This window comes from Silurus aristotelis (genome assembly GCF_946808225.1).
Source record: "Silurus aristotelis genome assembly, chromosome: 2".
NCBI classification, from domain to species: domain Eukaryota; kingdom Metazoa; phylum Chordata; class Actinopteri; order Siluriformes; family Siluridae; genus Silurus; species Silurus aristotelis.
Genome location: NC_139575.1, coordinates 32,896,451 through 32,916,780, shown reverse-complemented (window position 1 = coordinate 32,916,780; position 20,330 = coordinate 32,896,451). Strand labels below are relative to the sequence as shown.

Here is a 20,330-nt window from a genome sequence, read left to right as displayed (position 1 = left end):
GTGCATGTCCACTGTGAGAGACATAATCTAAAAAAAAATCCAGAAATCACAATGTATGATTTTTTAACTATTTATTTGTATGATACAGCTGCAAATAAGTATTTGAACACCTGAGAAAGTCAATGGTAATATTTGGTACAGTAGCCTTTGTTTGCAATTACAGAGGTCAAACGTTTCCTGTAGTTTTTCACCAGGTTTGCACACACTGCAGGAGGAATTTTGGCTCACTCCTCCACACAGATCTTCTTTAGATCAGTCAGGTTTCTGGCCTGTCGCTGAGAAACATGGAGTTTGAGCTCCCTCCAAAGATTCTCTATTGGGTTTAGGTCTGGAGACTGGCTAGGCCATGCCAGAACCTTGATATGCTTCTTACAGAGCCACTCCTTGGTTATCCTGGCTGTGTGCTTCGGGTCATTGTCATGTTGGAAGACCCAGCCTCGACCCATCTTAATAATAGTTGGATTCTTACTGATTGTATGGGGTGGACAGGTGTCTTTATGCAGCTAACGACCTCAAACAGGTGCATCTAATTTAGAATAATAAATGTAGTGGAGGTGGACATTTTAAAGGCAGACTAACAGGTCTTTGAGGGTCAGAATTCTAGCTGATAGACAGGTGTTCAAATACTTATTTGCAGCTGTATCATACAAATAAATAGTTTCAAAATCATACATTGTGATTTCTGGATTTTTTTTTTAGATTATGTCTCTCACAGTGGACATGCACCTACGATAATAATTTTAGACCCCTCCATGATTTCTAAGTGGGAGAACTTGCAAAATAGCAGGGTGTTCAAATACTTATTTTCCTCACTGTAGAGAGGACTTCCCCAAACACTGCGTCGTGATTGGTCTGTCAGAACCAATCACCAAGAACCAGCTTCTTTCTAACAGAAAAATGTCAAACTGTTCTGTTGGATGGTGTGGTGAGGTTACACCACAAACACAGCACTTTTATACACTTTTTACAGCATAGAAAACCACCCGTATTTTTCGGATCCGAAAACTCATTGTGTTGGAAGCAGAACTCCATATAAGCACTTTTCTCTAGTTGTACTGAGTGATACAAATATCAAAAAGTAATACATAAAGAATTAACACTGTAAAATGTGAAATATGATACAATAATTAATCATAATTTTTTTTTTCTTTTATTGCAATTTTGCTTCATTATTAAATGCCATTCTAATATCAAACTTCAATAATTCCCAATATTTTCCATACATCTTTTCTAAATCTATATATCTTTCAATAATACCTTTATTTTTTTCCTTTAAACCTTCATTTTCAAGTAAATTGTTATTTAATTTCCAATAACAGCTATGTTTTTTGACTGATTTACCTTGTACCATATTTATTTTAATAAATATCCCTTTATGATCTGTCATTATGTAAGGTTCTATCAATACAGAGTACACATTATTACTCCATGTATATTCTTCCCTGTCTGGATACTTATATCGCCAAACATCAGTAAGGCCCAGTCTTAAACATAGATTAACCAATTCACTACAAGGGCCTGGTCTAGCTTTATGAGGCCATCTATCAATACTTACATTAAACACTATTGAAATCACCTCCCCAAATAACTCTGGCTAAAGGATATAGGGGAATGAAATGCTGTTTCCTAGATTTAATTTCCGAAATTTAATTTCAGGCACCATCTGCGGCTGTAGCGTTCCTGATCCAGATTTTTTTTGTTAATTTCTTTGACATTTCTTTTTTTCCATGAGAGCATTTGATTTTTTAGCATTTCTGCAAAACCATTAGATCATCACGCACTGAAGTAAGAGATTTGCTTAAGGCTTCGATGTTGGAAGAAATTTCTTTAACCGTTCTATCAAGCTGATCGGATCTCTGGTTGATTTTCTCCGAAAGAGAATTCGGATTATATTCTCCTGCACATCACTCAAAAAAAGCTCACTTTGATTAGCAGATGAGTCAATGACATATTTATGCATTTTGGGAGGCTGATTTTTGCTTGGTGTATTTGGGCAACAATCACAACTTCCTCCGCTGTTAACTTTACAGGTATAAGAGTGAGTATTGTTAAAACCTTTCTTCTCCTTTACAGCACTGACCTCCATCTCTGTGCCAAGATCCTGAGTTATGCAGTGTAACTGCTGATGATTTACTATTACTAGGTCGTACTATTCCAACATCAATATTTAATCAAATTCTGCAACTATAAGCAACATATCGATAAAATTTAGCAACTTTATACAATTTGCATATTCATTTGTAAGAAATACCTGAATTGTTTCTCAGTTTACAAGTTCTACTTGTTCTACTTGCCAAGTCCCCCCCCCCCCCCATTAACTTGGCAAAAGTGAAACTGGGATGACGCCGCTTCGTGACGTCATCTGCGAATTATGTTTTTGGACCATACGTTCCCCTGAAATTCCCCTGATTTTAAATGTTATATTTATTTATATATCTGATTAATTTGGCAAAAAATGGTGACAATACAATGTACGTAGCTACAAAAAAACACATCGTAAAGTTTGAAAACCAGCACGGTGTTTTCCGGTGTGGCCCATAAGCACTTAACTTCCTGGTAAAAGCCGACGGTACCTGGTAGGCAGTCCGAGAAACTTCACAAAAACCAAGCTTTGAAATTGCCAGAAGCCAGATAGCTTCTAGATGTGAAGGTAAGAACATCATCTATCATAATTCTCACTGATATTATAATGTAACTTTCAGTGTTAACGGCTGAAAGTTACATTGAAAGTGCTAAACTAGCCGGCTTGCTATATGTCCCTCGACTAGAATATTCTATAGGGGTTTTTTTTATTATTTTTTTTTATTTAATTTATTAATTTCCTTGTTAGGCCATATTTCATAATCTAATAATACACGAGATGTAAAACCTCATTATTATTTTTTACTTTTTTTTTTTTTTTTTTTTTTTTTAACGGATTCGTCACCAGGGACGTAACCAGTTTCCGGGAAGGACTAGAGCTTAAATATGAAGTATTTTGTCATAAGTTCTGTGAAATAAGAATCTTAAAATGTTCGCCAAATCTCATGCAGAGCGATTAAAATAAATACAAACAATTATTTCGTTTTCAAATACCTGTTTTACCCCTGATTAGGGTCATAGTGGATATTGATCCTATTTCAGATGCACTATATGAAGAAAAATGTTGGGACTTCTGACTTTTTCAGACATATTTAGTTCTTATGAAAACTGTTACCGTAAAGTTAAAGGCACACAATTGTGAAGAATGTCTTTAGATGCGGTAGACATTCCTTCACTTGAACAAGGAGACGTAAATCTGTTCCTGTATGACAATGCCCCTGTGCCCAAAGCGAGCACCATGAAGATATGGTTCACATGATTTGGAGTGGAAGATCACCTGCTATAGAGCGCTGATCTTAACATTATTGAACACTTTTGAGATGAGTTGACTCGCTGACTGCACCCCAGATCTCCTCACCCTACACTACCTTTAGATTTATGGCATTTGGCAGACGCCCTTATCCAGAGCGACTTCAGGTTTAAGAGCTTTGTGGGGCTCATGACCTTTCGATCAGAAGTCCAACACAATGCTACCATTTCCCCCCCTAGTATACCACTATTGGCCTTGTGGCTGAACGAGCACAAATCTTCACAAATACATTTCAAAATCTTACCAGAAAAGTGGAGCTTGTTATAGCAGCTAAAATGGACTACATGTGGATTGGGATGTTCAAAAGCACATATAAATCTTATGGTCAGGTGTCCACAAACTTTTGCTTAAATAGTGTAGCATAGAATAGTCCGGCCACAATGCTTTTGCCTTGATGTTTGATGAGTCCACACTGATTATAAAATTTCATTTGTATTTTTTGTAAATCCTATCTTTAATGAGTAGAAATGGAAAACCTAAGATGCAAATTCATGCCATTGTTGTATCAAATGTCTCATATTGAGACACCAGTATATCATATCAAATTTGAAATACAGAAAATTTTAATGAATTCATGCCCATGTAATAAAAGTATCTTTTATCTGCATAATGTCATCTGTAGGAAATGGTTGCATTAATTAATTAGAAACACAAATAATACAACCCCATGGTGTAAATAACACGTCATCCATATGACATCAAATCACATGTTCGTTGATCAAGTACCATATTAAAAGGTCACTATGATAACAATCTGGTGCATGTTTTCATTTAGAGTTTTAATGCTTTTTAATCAGAATAAAATGATTTTATTGTGTAAATCAAAGTGAGCTGCTGGCAGCTGATTAGCTATATAGCCAAAAATATGTAAATGCCTCCAAACCCATATGTGGCTCCACACAGCTTAAAAGTCGGAAGCACGGAAGTATCTAATGTATTTGTATACTGTAGCATTAACATTTCTCTTTACTGGAGCTTACGGGCCAAGAATGGTTTCATTATGACAATTCCTCTTTTTGCAATGCAAGGTCCATAAACAAATAGTTTAATAAGGTTGGTCTAGAACAGGGGTCACCAACCTTTTTGAAACTGAGAGATACTTTCTGGGTACCGATTAATGTGAAGGGCTACCAGTTTGATACACACTTCTGAAATAACAAATTTGCTCAATTTACCTTTCATTATATGTCATTATTAATTATTAATGATATTTATCCATATCAGTCATCTATATTTTAATATTGTCATTTTCAAATTCACACCAATGGTGGGCTATTTTTTTTTTTTTTTAGAAAAGGCCTGTGGGAAACTTGTGTGGTCCTTGCGGGCAACCTGGTGACCCCTGGTCTAGAACCTCAAGATCTCTGTGTAGAGCCCTGACTCTAACCCCAAATGAAAGCCTTTGAGGTGAACTGCAGTGTCCACTATTTGTCAGGCCTTTTTTTACTGGACATCAGTGCCCAAAACTAATACTTTTTTACAAATTCCCCCAAATACTAATACAAATTCCCTCAACCAATTTTCCAAAACCTATTGAAAAGCCTTTCCAGAAGAACAAATGAGAGCAGCGTGATATTAATCCCTACAGTTTGGTATTTATGAGATTCAACAAGACGTGAGGATCTTTTGTTGGGTATTTGCTATAACTTCTATTCTCTTCTCGACAGCATTGTACTTTCTCCAACATTAACATGGTAATGTTTTTTGTGATGGGGTCAAAAATATATTTAGTGGCATATAGTTAGTTAGTTTTTTTTTTTTTTACTAAATTTCACCAATCTTGGGGCCTTGTGGCAGGTCATTGCAACATAATGTAAAATCTGATTGCATTTTGAGCATGTGGATGTCTTCTACCCTACACTCTCACACTGTAACTGCATCAGCAGGCTATTAAATGTCTTTAATTTCCTATCACCAATACTTCTGTAGACAGGAGTCCAGGCTTGGATATCAACAGGCTCTTCGAAATGGACTACAATAAACTTCACGAGATCGATGAGGATCTGACTCAGAGCGAGGTTGCAGGCTTGAAGTTTCTCTGCACGGATCAAATTGGCAGGAAACGCCTGGAGACTGTAAAGGATGCGAAAGACTTGTTTCTACGGTTCTCAGAGCAAGACTTGCTCAAGAATGACCTCTTCCTCCCCGACCTGCTCTGCACTATTGGTCGCTTTGACTTACTTTCCATCCTGGACACTGACAAAGAAAATGTCAAGACGTTGTTGCAAAATCGGTGCTCCGGTGTTTCAGAGTACAGGTAAAAATGGACAGAAATGTAATTTTGGGTGGTATGTCTTTGGTAGAAGCATATAGACTAATCTCCTGTTTCCCAAAATGAATGTTATTGTGTAAAAGAACATTTCATTGCATTCACTGTGAATTTAAATGAAATGGACCATGCTCTTATTGTGCATTTTTAGAAAGATGCTCTATTCTCTATCAGAAGATGTAACAGAGGAAAACCTTAAAAACATGAAGTTCCTTTTGAGCAAACTGCCTAAGGCAAAAATGTCTTCTGCTGTAAGTATATTAAGTTCAAAATATAAGAGTTGAAGAGTTTGAGATTTTAATAGATTAATATTATGAGTAACATGAATCAGCATATTACTCTGCACTATCCATTCCTGTATATTGTAGACATTTTTGGAGGTCCTGTCTGAGTTGGAGAAAATGGAAATGCTTGGAGAAGACAACCTGGATCACCTAGAAGACGTTCTGAGTAAATTTAGTAAAGAGCTCGCTGGTGAAGTACAGAAATTCAAGAACAAAAGGCAACACATATTATCAACAGGTAATCCTTCACTCCTCATCTTGCTTGCTTCCTTCCCTCATTGATATATTCATTGTATTGCTTTGTTCTATCTTTCCAATGCTTCCTCAATTAATTCCTGTCTTAAATTGTTTGTTTGTAATAAACAGGTCAGGTAGAATCCATGCCGGTACAACAGGTAGAATCCATGCCTGTACAACAGGTAGAATCCATGCCTGTACAACAGGTAGAATCCATGCCTGTACAACAGGTAGAATCCATGCCTGTACAACAGGTAGAATCCTTCAGTCCACTTGTAAGTGCAGAGACACATGACTACTAATATAACATGCATTAGAAAAACATGATGCCTTCTGATTATGTTCAAAAGGCCTCCACAAATGGCATTGTTGTAAATTAGATATACCCTATTGTTTTTCTTTAACTTTTTTTTTCTTGTTTCTATTTGGCGTGCCTCTGGAAACTGACACAGACACGTAAGTATAACTTTCTTTGCTATCTACAGATTTTCAAATGCATTACAGGTAGTCCCCAACTTTTAAATGTAGATACAGCGGGTTAAATAAGTATTTGACACCTCAGCATTTTTATCAGTAAGGGGATTTCTAAGTGGGCTATTGACACACAATTTCCATTAGATGTAGCCATCAAGCCAAATATTGAATTCATACAAAGAAATCAGAACATTTAACAAGTTGAGTCATAATAAATTACGTGAAATGACACAGGGAATAAGTATTGAACACACTTTATTTAATACTTTTTAGAAAAGCCTTTGTTGGTGATTACAGCTTCTAGACGCCTCTTGTATGGAGAGACCAGTCATCTGCATTGCTCAGGAGTGATTTTGGCCCATTCTTCCACACAAATGGTCTTTAAATTTTGAAGGTTCCTTGGGCCTCTTTTATGAACTTTGCTCTTCAGTTTTCTCCATAGATTTTCTATGGGATTTAGGTTGACTGGGCCATTCAAGCAACTTGATTGCTTTCTTTGAAACCACTTCATTGTTTCCTTGGCATTGTGTTTGGGATCATTGTCTTGCTGAAATGTCCACCCTCTTCATTTTCAGCTTTTTAGTAGATGGCAACAGATTTTTATCCAGAATGTCCCGGTACATTTCTCCATTCATCCTGCCTTCAATAATATGAAGTCTGCCAGTACCCCTTGCTGAGAAGCAGCCCCAAACCATGATGCTTCAACCCCCAAACTTAACTGTTGGTATGGTGTTCTTGGGGTGGTGGGCAGTGCCATTTCTTCTCCAAACATGGTGTAGAATGACTGCCAAAAAGTTTAATTTTGCTTTCATCTGACCATACTATAGTCTCCCAATAATCCACAGGCTTCTCCAAATGCTCTTTCGCAAACTTTAACCAAGCCTCCGCAATGGAGTCTTGTGTGGTGAGTGTGCATGGATAGCATTGTGGTTCAGTGCATTGCTTATAGTTTTCTTTGAAACAACAGTACCTGCCCGAGTGGTTCTTGGCTCTTGGCGAACTCTCCTGATTATTCTTTGGACTCTTTGGACAGGGATCTTACGTGGCGCACCTGATCGTAGCCGGTTTATGGTGAACTGATGCTCTTTCTATTTCCGGATAATAGCCACCACAGTGCTCACAGGAACATTCAGCATTCTGGAAATGTGCCTATAACCATTCCCATCAAAATGCTTTTCAACGATAAGATAACGAAGATCCTGAGAGAGTTCTTTGCTTTTTACCCATCATGAAGTCTTTCCTGTGTGCCTCCTGGGTAATGAGAAGCCTTTATAGGCCATCAATTAGGACTAAAGCAGCTGATATCAATTAGTACTGATAGGGGGCAGGGTTTCTCTCTCAGTACTGTCAGATTTCAGGTAATCTCCTGGCTTTCTATGTAATTTTGCACCTTGTTATCTTCGTGTTCAATACTTATTCCCTGTGTCATTTCACTTTATTTATTATGACTTAACTTGTATAATTAAATGTTCTGATTTCTTTGTATGAATTCAATATTTGGCTTGATGGCTACATCTGGTGGAAATTTTGTGTCAATAGCCCACTTAGAAATCCCCTTACTGATAAAAATGCTGAGGTGTCAAATACTTATTTTCCCGCTGTACGTTCCGATGACCCTATCGTAGATTGAAAGTATTGTAAGTCGAGACATGGCCAGCCTGCACAGAAGTGTTGGAATGGTGATCAGTAAGTTAATAACTTATTACAGTACATAATTTAGCAAATCAGAGCACTTTATAGGACCATAATGTATAAAAATAATGCGTAAAAAGCATACCTGATGAGACCAGTCCAGCTAGCTCTGGTTCAGCGTCTAGTGACGCCGATAAAAAGGAGCGAGACGAGATCAAATTGGGCTTTGAAATGCTAAAAACACCAGCTAAAAATACAACAGGACTTTGTTGATTGCTGACCAGAGTAAGGAACCTCACAAGGCGGGAGATGCGCATATCTCGGTGACGTCCGAACGTATCGTGCCGCATATACACTGCGTGAAACATTTATTTTTACAATTTTGTCGTATCGTTATCGTCGACATGAGATCGAAAAATTTTAAGTCGAACCATTGTAACTTGGGGACCACCTGTATTTTCACACCACGGTCAGACAGTAATCTAATCCTATTCTCTTTGTTTCTTTCTTCTCTTTCTTCAGGTGAGCCCAGCATGGACTCGGATACTACAGGACCTGCGCCCGCAAATGTGATTACTGCATGTTTAAAACAATTTAATTATAGCACTATATTATAACATTGAGTGTTATTTATTAAAAACTTAAAAAAATTGTGTTTTCCAAGGAGGATGATTATTATCCCATGACCCGGCGGCCTTTAGGACACTGTGTGATTATTAACAACTTCAACTTTGAAAGGACCTCAGATCTCAGCAATAGGAGAGGGACTGATGCTGATAGAGGTATTCCTTGCCATTCATGACAGATCTAATTGGATTTAATATCACAACATTATTGGATGTTTTGTTCATTGTTTTATTCCTTATTTATAATTTCAAATTTTTCTTTCTCTTTTTTTCTTTCTCACGCATTTTATTTAATACATTTTTTTTTTAGATAAACTTACCGAAGTTTTCACAAGAATGCATTTCATAGTCAAAGAGAAAAGAGATCAGAAAAGTTTAGACATGCTGAAAGTCGTGGAGGAATTTTCATCATTGGACCACTCCAGAATGGATGCCTTTGTGTGCTGCATCCTCTCACATGGTCAGAAGGGTACTGTTTTAGGGGTTGACGGCGTTCCTGTTCAGATCCGTGAAATCACTCAACAATTTGCCCAATGCCCGACACTCATGGGCAAGCCCAAACTCTTCTTTATTCAAGCATGTCAGGGAAACAATATGCAGAAGGGTGTGTTGAGACCAGATGGACCTGAAGAAGACGGGGTTGAGAGTGATGCTGAAAAAGACAATCTTTTGGATCTCCCTATTGAAGCAGACTTCCTGATTGGGATGGCAACTGTGGAATCCTACAAATCTTTTCGTCACACGACAAGTGGATCCATTTACATTCAGGAATTGTGCAAACAACTGATTTCAGGCTGCATAAGGTAAGTAAGTGCGTAAGAAAAACAATTAGAATATCAAACTCGCATTTAAATAAATATGAATTGAAATTTAAAGAGATGTGTAAAGATGTGTGCTGCTGCTATTAGAATTCCTCCCGAGTCTTTTTTTTTATGTTGAAAAAAATAAACATTTATTTATTGGATTTTTGCTTTAACAGAAAAGAAGACATCCATGCAATTCTGACGAAAGTGAACCGCAAAGTGAGCGAAAAAGAATTGAAAAAACATAAGCAGATGCCTGAGCCTCGCTACACTCTTTTAAAAAAACTGGTGTTACCCATAGACTGAGTGAGAATGTCTTTTTGTGATCACACTTTGCCTTCCGTTACACCTCATTAGCCTTGGTTTCTATTCCACTTATACAGCCTGATTCTCCTGTAGGTTTTCTTTTTGTGTTAGTTGTTTATATTTTTTAAAGGAGCACTCAGGGTAATTCACTGGCTTGCCAGGTGTTTTTTTTTTCCAGAATGCTGTAATGAAGTTTATCTGTGATGTCAATTTTTACAATAGAGCCTTAAAAATATATAGAAGACCTCACTCACAGTCCACTTTAAAAATAACTGTGTACACCTGCACACTTATACAGTTATCTATTCATTCATGTAGCAGCAGAAACTTAAAAAAAAAAAAATCATGCTGATCCAGGTTAATGTTCAGATCAAAATTCAGAAGCATGGAGGCATTACACAAGACATTAAACTGTAGATGTGCTACAACAGACGAGACCACATCCTGTCAATTAAGAATCTGAGGCTGTAATGGAAACAGATTCGCCTAAACGATTTGCTCTCTACTTTGGATGAGTCTGTGTTTATGATGGCTATAGATTCCTGTTCCTGTTCTTCTGTTGTAGCTCATCTACCTCAAAGTTTATTATTTTGGGCATACGTTTGATGGTTTTCTGCTTGGCATGATTGTAAAGTCTGATTAAAACAAGTTCCTTCCTGGAGGCTTAAACCAACCTGGCGATTTTCGAGGCTTGTGAGAACTGGCAAAATGCTCAATGTTTTTTTTGTTAAAAAGACATCAGATATGATGTAAATGTTTCAAAATTCTGATGTTCTTGCCTTGTCTTAATAACCGTGTATAAGATTATGTATGAGTGCATAAATGAGCAGGTGTACAGCTGTTCCAGTTCATTTGGATGAGAATCTCTATGCAGACAAATACAACGAAAAAAAATGGTGCAGTCTGTTTTTGTTTTGGTGGCAATACATCATTCTCAAACTCGTATATTGTCCACAGCTGTGATCAGGCTTTATGTTCAAATGTGATGTTTTTTTAGGTGGTGCCATATTGAAAAAAGGGGGTGTGCCAACTGTTCAATACTCGTCTTAGCGTTATAGTTTGGCTTGATTTTTGTTCAATGCCCTTAAAAATAATTCCAATGGATCGCAGGAGCAAAACAGTCACATGTTCCTGCTTAATTCTCTCTAAAGCAGTAATTCAGTTAGGTGATTGATTGATCTTGAGATTTTCCTGTGTATAGGATCATTTTAGCCAATATTCATTTTATTCCGATTGTCACATGTTTTAGTGTTTCAGGTGATGTTTCAAAAAATCACATGAATTGTCTTATTGGATTGACGTGGGGTTCTTTTGCAGGCTAATGAAAAGGGTGGCAGTGTTTGATCACACAATGCTTTGCCATTGCTTCCTACATCCTGGTTCATGGGAGTTCTGCTTGTACATTAAACACAAAAGCACTTCTGGTCCCCAACTATAAAACATAAAATAATGAACTGCTGCTTTCTGGGTTTGACCTCTGTTTCTTCTAGGGTGTTTTTTTTACAAAACAATGTTTTTTTCATATCTATAAAGTGTGAAGGACACACAGTACCAACCATGCCATATTACCTTCAGTAACCTTGGAAAGTGTTTTTGATGAGCTATTTTTGATTGGGAGTTTATTTTTATATCATCAGCATTGATGTTGCTGGAATATTTTTGCATCTTTGTGTTTATTGTTATACAAATTTATTGAGAGGAAAATTATCTGATCGCAAAATCTTACACTGTTTACATGTATATTTAGAAGAGAATATAAAAAAATAATTGTGAATTTAAATTAGATATGTTCAAATATTTTTATAGTCAAATGCAAACCAAATGCAATTTTAGATTATAATTTACAAGATATTTTTTTTCCCAGATCAATCGTGTAAAGAGCTAAAACATTTGCACAGATCAAAATGGAGATAAAGAAAAATGCTGCATTTTGATGTCGGTATGAAAAATGTTGGTGTGATTTTGTATCTGTGGAATTTGTCTTTCTTTTGTCCAAAAAGTGTGTGTGATGCTCTTAAATAAAAAAATAAAAAAAACCATTAACAATGGCAGGGTTCTTTTATAAATGCATTACAGGGAAACCAATAAACATCAATTTCTATGAGTTGATTGCTGTGCATATACACTGGAGATCAAAATTGGAGAACAATTTATAAACAGTTGAACAATTCTGAAATAATGTCATCTTTACTGCTCAACAGTTGAAGGAGTTTTTGACCTGTCTATACCATGCTACCAGAACACCTTTTCCACAAAATAGAGAACACTTTTAGATACCTCCCAGTTATTGGTGTTAATCTGGCACCTGGTGCTAATTTCCTTGATTATCTGTCAACCCCTATTTGGCCTAACTTCCAGTTCAACTGACTCTGCAAGATGGTGGGCCTTTCTAAAGTGACTGAAAGCTGCAGGTTGTCCAGATGAAGGCCAAAGGGATGACCCTATCAGCCATAGCAAGACAATTTGGTCGTTCCAAATCTGTGATTTCAAGAATATTGTATCTTTACAACATCACAAACTCATTCATGTCTGCCAAGAAGGCTGGTCGTCTACGGAAGACAAATACAAGAGAGGACAGGATGCTGCGGAGGATCTCAATGGGCAATCGTTTCCACACTGCAGCTGGAATTGCTCACCAGTTCAGCGCTGAACAGGGTAAGGATCTGTCTCGTCATACAGTGTCACGACGTTTAAGAGCATTTGGACTGAAAGCCCACTCTGCAGTGACCAAACCTCTCATTAGCAGAAAGAATCAAAAGGCTAGACTAAGCTTTGCTGAGGAGCATGTTGTGTAGACAGAGGAGAACTGGTCCAAAGTTCACTTCAGTGATGAAAGCAAGTTTAATTTATTTGGGTCCGATGGGAAACATTATGTTCGGCGACAAACTGGAGAAATACTGAACCCAAAGTGTGTAAAGAAGTCAGTGAAAAGTGGAGGAGGAAGTGTCATGGTTTGGGGCATGTTTTCTGCAGCAGGAGTTTGGCCACTTATACAGCTACATGGCAGAGTGAATGCAAATGTTTATCAGAACCTTCTTCAACAACATATTGTTCCTTCCCTGCATTCATCACCCAATCAGCCCACAGTATTCATGCAGGACAACGCTTCATATCACACAGCAAAACGGGTAAAGCAGTTCCTTGAACCTGAAAACATTGAAATAATGACATGGCCTGCTCAGAGTCCTGATCTCAACCCAATAGAAAACCTCTGTAAAAAACCTTAGTGACAAAGTTATGGCCAAGAAACCCACTACAGTCACCGAACTGTGGAGGAAACTGGAAGAAGAGTGGACCAAAATCACACCAGAGCAGTGTGAGAGACTAGTGCTGTCCTGTGGCAGCAGATGTGCTGAAATCATTCAGAGCAGAGGCCTGTACACTTCCTACTAATTGCTGACTGTTGTAACCGTCAGAAAATATTGTTGTAATCTTTTTCCATGCTACAGTCATTGTTGTTCTCTAATTTTAAACAGTGTGTTTTCTGCAAAATAATGTTTTTTTTTTAATTGCCTTAGTTTTTTTTCATTTCATTTTCTCCCGCTTAACCGTAATTCGGGTCGCGGGGGCAGCAGTCTAAGCAGGCCCCCGCCTTCGACTGCTGCCCAATCCTCACAGCACCGTCCCTTACGGTCCCTCCTGCAGGTGGTGAGCCCACGGGAATAATTGCCTTAGTTATTTTGTGGAAAAGGTGGTCTGGTAGCATGGTATAGACAGAACAAAAACCTCTTCAACTGTTGAGCAGTGAAGATGACATTATTTCAGAATTGTTCAAAAATTGTTCTCTAATTTTTATCTCCAGTGTGTGTGTGTGTGTGTGTGTATGTGTGTATATATATATATATATATATATATATATATATATATATATATATATATATATATATATATATATAATGAGAGAGAGATAGATAGATAGATAGATAGATAGATAGATATGATTTCTTGATAGCTGTAATAATTTGTTTTGTGAATATCTTTTAGCTTGTTCACTTTTATTACTTGTATATGTTCTCTGTTTAATGAAAGCATAAAGTACAGGACATACAGTATACATAGATAGGCTGAAAAATACATTTAGAAGATTTTTGTTTTTTAATGAAACAAGATTTTACCCGAGAATCTTAGTATAAAAGGTTATATTATTATAAAATTGATGCAGGCACACCCGAACCTTTTTATTATTGTCTTTAAATTGACAATGTGTACAATATATTCATGAATATGTTGAACAAAAATAGTTTGAGGGAAAAGTTTATTTTACAAACTTAGAAATACAAGTTTTTCTACAAATCAAGGTACAAATTGAAAACTTTGTATAATGTACATAAAAATGACAAATATATATATAAAAAAAAAATTTCCTTTAAAATTTTATATGTAATTATTGCTTAAAATACAGCTTGTTTCATCCACAGCTTCAGATTTTCATCAGCATAAATTTTGATATTTTAAAATCACTTGCGCATACATTTTAATGTGCTTTAATAAAACATAAATACAAGGTATTACCTTAAACTGGTCTTCATAACTAAGACAAACATTTTTTTTAAATAAAATTGAGACCAATGGAATGCTGCTCCACATGAAATGCATCTGCATATCGAGCTGCACATTATAAACATGTTTTACTGTTGATGTGGCACATGGAACACCAGCTTCTTCCTCAAGGTCACTTTATGGACTGGCATCTGTTTAGCTAAGGCTTTTTCACTGACCTCCTTATTAACACACAGCAGGATACTTTGGAGATCCTCACCCCTAGAAAACCGATGGGAAAAAAAGGCAGAATGGCAGAAAAATGTATGTTATCCCTGTAATTCATGTAATTGTATTTAACCTACCTGCAAAATCATGGCTGTATGGCTGCATAAATCAATGCTTTAAAATTAAAGTACAAATTCATTTTCATGTCGCTGTGCTTTCAATATAGCCAATCACTGTCGACCAATCATCTATTGCAAATAGGGTGACGGTCCTTAGAGTATTTTACTCTAAGGAACTTATAATTGTGTATATTTGACTTGAATAAGAAATAGCCAGGACATTATAACACAGGACATAAGTTAAGAAGAGTATGCTCTATGAGCAGTACCTACATTGGGCAGTACTTTTTAAGTTGTTTACACAACGACTGGATGAACCAGGTGCCGTTTGCTTGTTCCCTGTATGATACGTATCCTTTAACAGTCGACCTCACAATGAGGAAATCGGCATCTTCTGGAATGGAAATCATCTGAAGAGAATTCATGTCTACTGACATGTCGTCTTCTGCCTCCGCTTCTTCCTCATAGTTATCAGCTTGGACATGAACAGGTGGATGTCTCTTATTTCCACGGCAGGCCTGGATTAAAAATACTTTGGGTTTACCGTTTAGGCTCGGACATGACTTTCCTGTGAATGGGCCAAAGATGTCATCTTTGGTGACTATGATTTCATTTGTGCCATACACCCCTTCAGCTGAGCCGTGGCTCATTATACAGCAGACAAAACAGTCCCCAGCGTGGTGTTTCTGGCTGAAGTTCTTCAACAGGTTCTTCATCTGTTCTGCGGTTTGGTTTTTGTATACATCCAGACTGAATCCCAGCCAATGGAATACCTCTTTAAGAGACTCTGTTGGACGAGAAGAATGAGACACATGAATAAAGACACTTTCTTCACATGAATGATTCCTGTTTTAGAGTAAACAAAGACATGTAGTTTATTATTAATATAATAAATAGTACTTTTACCATATACTCATTTTAACTTTATTTTTGTTGAAGTATTTTAAACATATCTTTCAAATTTTGCTCACACACAAATCAAATTAGTTTAATTTCAGGCCCATGATAAAAAGAAATTAATGGAAACTATTCAAGAGTCTGGGGTACTTTTAAAATTGGAAGAAAAAAGACCATTAATTGAGAAAAATTGTGCATTAAATGTACAGGACACAGCAGCAAGAGAAATGACAGTTTCTTAACTTATTTCTTAGACCATATGACCAAAAAGCATTCATTTGATTTACATGAAAATTCACATGATTTGGTTCTTGAAAAACATCAGGAAAAAAAAATAGTCTAACCTTCATCTATGTTAGATCCATAGCGGGTTTTGGAGGGTGTAACAAAATCCACATTGTTAATGATCAGACAGTGGCCACGCGGATTGCTGGACATTCTGTATGCATTAATCTGGAAAGACATTTTCCATATTTAAACGCTATGCAAGACCCGTACACATTTCAGTAGATTTCCGAAACATTTGGGTTCTACTGATATCTCCAGTCTAGAGTCTATATTTGTTTTACACAATGTAATTTTCAGAAGAATGCAAACTGATAAGGATGAACGTGGGAATATGCAAATAAATAAAAAAAACTGTACAGGTAAGACTTGTCCCTCATGGTCTGGAATATCTGGAAAACAAGAACATAGGAGTCGTTAATTGTCGCTATATTTACCTTCAAACAATTAAAAAAGTGTCATGATGTCCTCGTACCCTGGTTGTGTGATTTAGGTACGGAGGGGAAATATTGCAGCAGCTCAGGGTAATTTTCATGAATCTCTCCTTGCTTCAAGAGAGTCACAAATTTGTGACACATCTGATCACCTTTGTTCATTACAGTGTCCAGAAGGTTAGTGACAATTTGCTCCGATGTGTGGTTACGGTGGTTGAGGTTGTTGTATTCACGTTTGGTGATGATTTTGTCCTGTTGAGCATACTGCAGGATGAAGCTTGAGTCCGCAGACAGGGTGTTGATGAGGAAGACTTTCTTTTCAAGTACAGTCTGCATAACTGTAAGACAGAATTAGACAGTACATTTAAGTGTTAACTGATTTACACATTGCCACCCACCTTCTAAGCAAATGATTTTATAGCAGCATGCCTTGATTGATGAAATGCCTTGATTGGTGCTGATGTTAAAAGTGTTTGACAGAGTTTTAAATGACATTTAAACAGTGGTGGACTTGGGTAAAAGTATATACACACAAATGTTTAATACAGCAAATAATCAAGTTAATAGATATTTAAAAACCATGTTTCTATTAGATTTCTTGCCATTTTTTTCACTGTGTGTGTGTGTGTGTGTGTGTGTGCGCATGTGCACAGAGGGAGTGCTTCAGGGCATGGACCCCTGACTTTTTTAAAAGCAACTAGCACAATCTTAAGTCTAGTTTGTGTCTGTGTGCACAGAGTCTGCATGTTCTCCCTCTTTCTTTGGGGTTTTTCCCCACATATGCTGGTTTTCTCCCCCAGTCCAGACATTAATTGTAGATTCATTATCATTTCAAGTCTGTCAGGATTGTGCAAGTACGCATGCAAATGTGTTGTTCTCCAAGTGCCTAGTGCTCCAAGTTCCCCAACTTTATTGTCATTGCATAGTACAGGTACACAGCAATGAATTGCAGTTTAGCATCTAAAAGAAGTGAAAGTAGCAGCAATTGTGCAAACTGACAAATAAACATTGTATATGTTACTCTTTCAATCGTATTTGCTCGTTATACAAATGCATTTGTGGTGCTTGCTGGCAGAAGACAGTAGAAGACAGACGGGTGAAATGAAAACTGAGTAAGCTGACCTTCCTCTTCTCCTTCTTCCGGCTGCTCCCGTTAGGGTTCGCCACAGCGGATCATCCGTCTCCATACTACTCTGTCCTCTACATCTGCCTCTTTCACACCAACTACCTGCATGTCTTCCTCACCACATCCATAAACCTCCTCCTTGGCCTTCCTCTTTTCCTCCTGGCAGCTCCATTGTCAGCATTCTCCTACCGATATACCACATGTACACATGTCTCTGCACATATTAAAAACAATCTCAATCGTGCCTCCCTCACCTTGTCTCCAAAACGTCCTACATGAGATGCCCCTTTATAAACTAATTTCTAATCCTGTCCAACGTCGTCACTACCAATGAAAATCTCTCCATCTTCAGCTCTGCTACCTCCAGCTCCACCTCCTGTCTTTTACTTAATGCCACTGTCTCTAAACCATACAACATCGCAGGTCTCACCACAGTCCTATAAACTTTCCCTTTCACTCTTGCAGATACCCTTCAATCGCAAATCACTCCTGTCACCCTTCTCCACCCACTCCACCCTGCCTGCACTCTTTTCTTCACTTCTCTAACACACTCTCCAATACTTTGCACAGTTAACCCCAAGTACTTAAACTAATTCACCTTCCCAACCTTTTCACCCTGCAACCGCACCACTCCACTGCCCTCCCTCTCATTCACACACATGTTCTCTGTCTTACTCCTACTGACTTTCATTCTTCTTCTCTCCAACACAGACCTCCACCTCAAACATCATAGTCCGTGGAGAATCCTCTTTGACCGCGTCCATCAACCTGTCCATCACTATTGCAAACAGGAAAGGGCTCAGAGCCGATCCTTGATGCAGTTCCACCTTGCCCTTGAACCAATTTTCTACTGTCATTTCTACTGCACACTTCACTGCTGTCACACTGTCCTCATACATGTTCTGCACCACCCTCACATACTTATCTGCCACACCTGACTTCCTCATACAATACAACAACTCCTCTCTCGGCACTCTGTCGTACGCTTGCTCTAAATCTACAAACGCACAATGTAACTCCTTCTGACCTTCTCTACACTTCTCAATCAACATTCTCAACATGCTCATCCTTGGCATGAAACCATGCTATTCCTTACAGATGGTTACCTCTTCTCTCAGCCTGGCCTCCACTACTCTTTCCCATAACTTCATGGTGTGACTGTTCAACTTTATTCTCCTGTAGTTAACACAGAGCTGTACATTTCACTTATTCTTAAAAATCGGTACCAACACACTCCTTCTCCATTCCTCCTCCATGCCTTCTAAAATTTTGTTTAATAATCCAGTTATAAACTCCACTGCCATCTCTTCTAAACATCTACACGCTTCTACTGGTATGTCATCTGGTCCAACTGACTTTCCACTCCTCATCCTCTTAATCGCTGCTCTCACTTTCTCCTTACTACTTCTATCCACTTCCTGCATCACCATCTCCACCTCATCCAACATTCTCTCTCTCTCATTCTCCTCGTTCATCAGCTGCTCAAAATACTCCCTCCATCTTCTCAACACACTCTCCTCACTACTCAACACATTTCCATCTCCATCCTTTATTGCTCTAACTTGCAGCACATCCTTCCCAGCTCGGTCCCTCTGCTTGGCCAATCGCTACAAATCCTTTTCTACTTCCTTAGTGTCCAACTTCTCATACAGCTCCTCATCATGCCACATCCCTCTTCACCTGCTGTCGCATCTCCTTGTACTTCTCCCTACTTTTCTCATCTTTCTGCAGATCGCAATTCTGTTTCACCAACCTCTTTTTCCTAATGCTTTCCTGCACTTCCTCATTCAACCACCTCTCTTTGTCATCCTTTCTCTTTCCCGATGTAACACAGAAGTACCTTCCAATCAGTCTCCTTTTTTACTTCTGCCCAATCATCCAGCACCTCTTCACCACCACCGAGCCCCTGTCTGACCTCTTCCCTGAATCTCATACTACAGTCTTCCTCCTTCAGTTTCCACCATCCTATTCTTCTTTCAGTCCTTACTTTCCTCCTCTTCTTCTTCACCTCCAAGGCCATCCTACAGACCACCATCCGATGCTGTCTAGCTACACTTTCCCCCGCCAACACCTTAGTTTTTAATCTCCTTCAGGTTGCATCTCCTACATAAAATGTAGTCCACCTGTGTGCACCTTCCTCCACTCTTATACGTCACCGGAGGAAGCTGACCATTGTTTTAAATATTTAACCTGCAGGTAATACAAGCCAGATGGTAAATACGTTTCACTTGTAGTGTAGACTAGAATTGAACAGTAACTGAAAACAAAGCGTGAGAAGAGAACAAGCTGCTGTCTTCACAGCTCCATGGAGTAAAGGTAAATGAAGTCAAAGAAGACCTTTCAGAAAGCTTTGGATTTGTTTACTGGCTTTTAATTTTGTTTGATAATGCAGTAATAACATTATAATGACATCCTAATGTCAGGGACAGGCTAGGGTTCACGTGTAACTCACAGCTAAGTGAAGTCATGTATGTATAGAAACATATTTAATTCATAATTTTACACACCTTTAAGAAAAAGCGCGCGCAAAATCCGCAGGGGTTTTAAGATGAAACAAAACGGCTGTAACACGAGATGCTTTAATGTTTCTTGCAGTCCGTCGCGGCTCCTTTTCCGGCAACAGAGCCAGAATATTAACCACATCCTTTCCTTCTCTTGCACTTCCTCTTCCGGTCACTCTCACTCATCCGACTTTAAATTTCTTTTCTTTTTTTTTTCTTTTTTTTTTATTATTGTATAT

At 37.9% G+C, this 20,330-nt stretch overlaps 2 protein-coding genes across 3 annotated transcripts; one reads left to right on the top strand and one right to left on the bottom strand.

Annotated features, from left to right (window-relative positions):
- Positions 1-1,886: 1,886 nt before the first annotated feature.
- casp8 (caspase 8, apoptosis-related cysteine peptidase) lies at positions 1,887-11,522 on the top strand. The gene is made up of 9 exons (XM_083522095.1): positions 1,887-2,038; positions 5,321-5,648; positions 5,812-5,911; positions 6,029-6,182; positions 6,311-6,460; positions 8,762-8,856; positions 8,952-9,069; positions 9,224-9,716; positions 9,893-11,522. Exons 2-9 carry the CDS (start codon positions 5,359-5,361, stop codon positions 10,020-10,022), a joined length of 1,530 nt encoding a protein of 509 aa, XP_083378221.1. The 5' UTR covers positions 1,887-2,038; positions 5,321-5,358; the 3' UTR covers positions 10,023-11,522.
- Positions 11,523-14,263: 2,741 nt separating this feature from the next.
- casp20 (caspase 20, apoptosis-related cysteine peptidase) lies at positions 14,264-20,279 on the bottom strand. Of its 2 annotated transcripts, XM_083522106.1 has the most exons (7): positions 18,442-19,780; positions 17,587-18,099; positions 16,506-16,802; positions 16,391-16,422; positions 16,090-16,198; positions 15,122-15,635; positions 14,264-14,783 (listed from the first exon to the last, which is right to left on the bottom strand). In XM_083522106.1, the coding sequence occupies exons 3-7, from the start codon at positions 16,798-16,800 to the stop codon at positions 14,651-14,653; spliced, it is 1,083 nt and encodes a 360-aa protein (XP_083378232.1). In that variant the 5' UTR covers positions 16,801-16,802; positions 17,587-18,099; positions 18,442-19,780; the 3' UTR covers positions 14,264-14,650. The 2 variants fall into 2 exon arrangements, with proteins under 2 accessions (XP_083378232.1, XP_083378231.1); XM_083522105.1 differs by lacking the exons at positions 17,587-18,099; positions 18,442-19,780 and adding an exon at positions 20,098-20,279.
- Between the last annotated feature and the right edge of the window lie 51 nt (positions 20,280-20,330).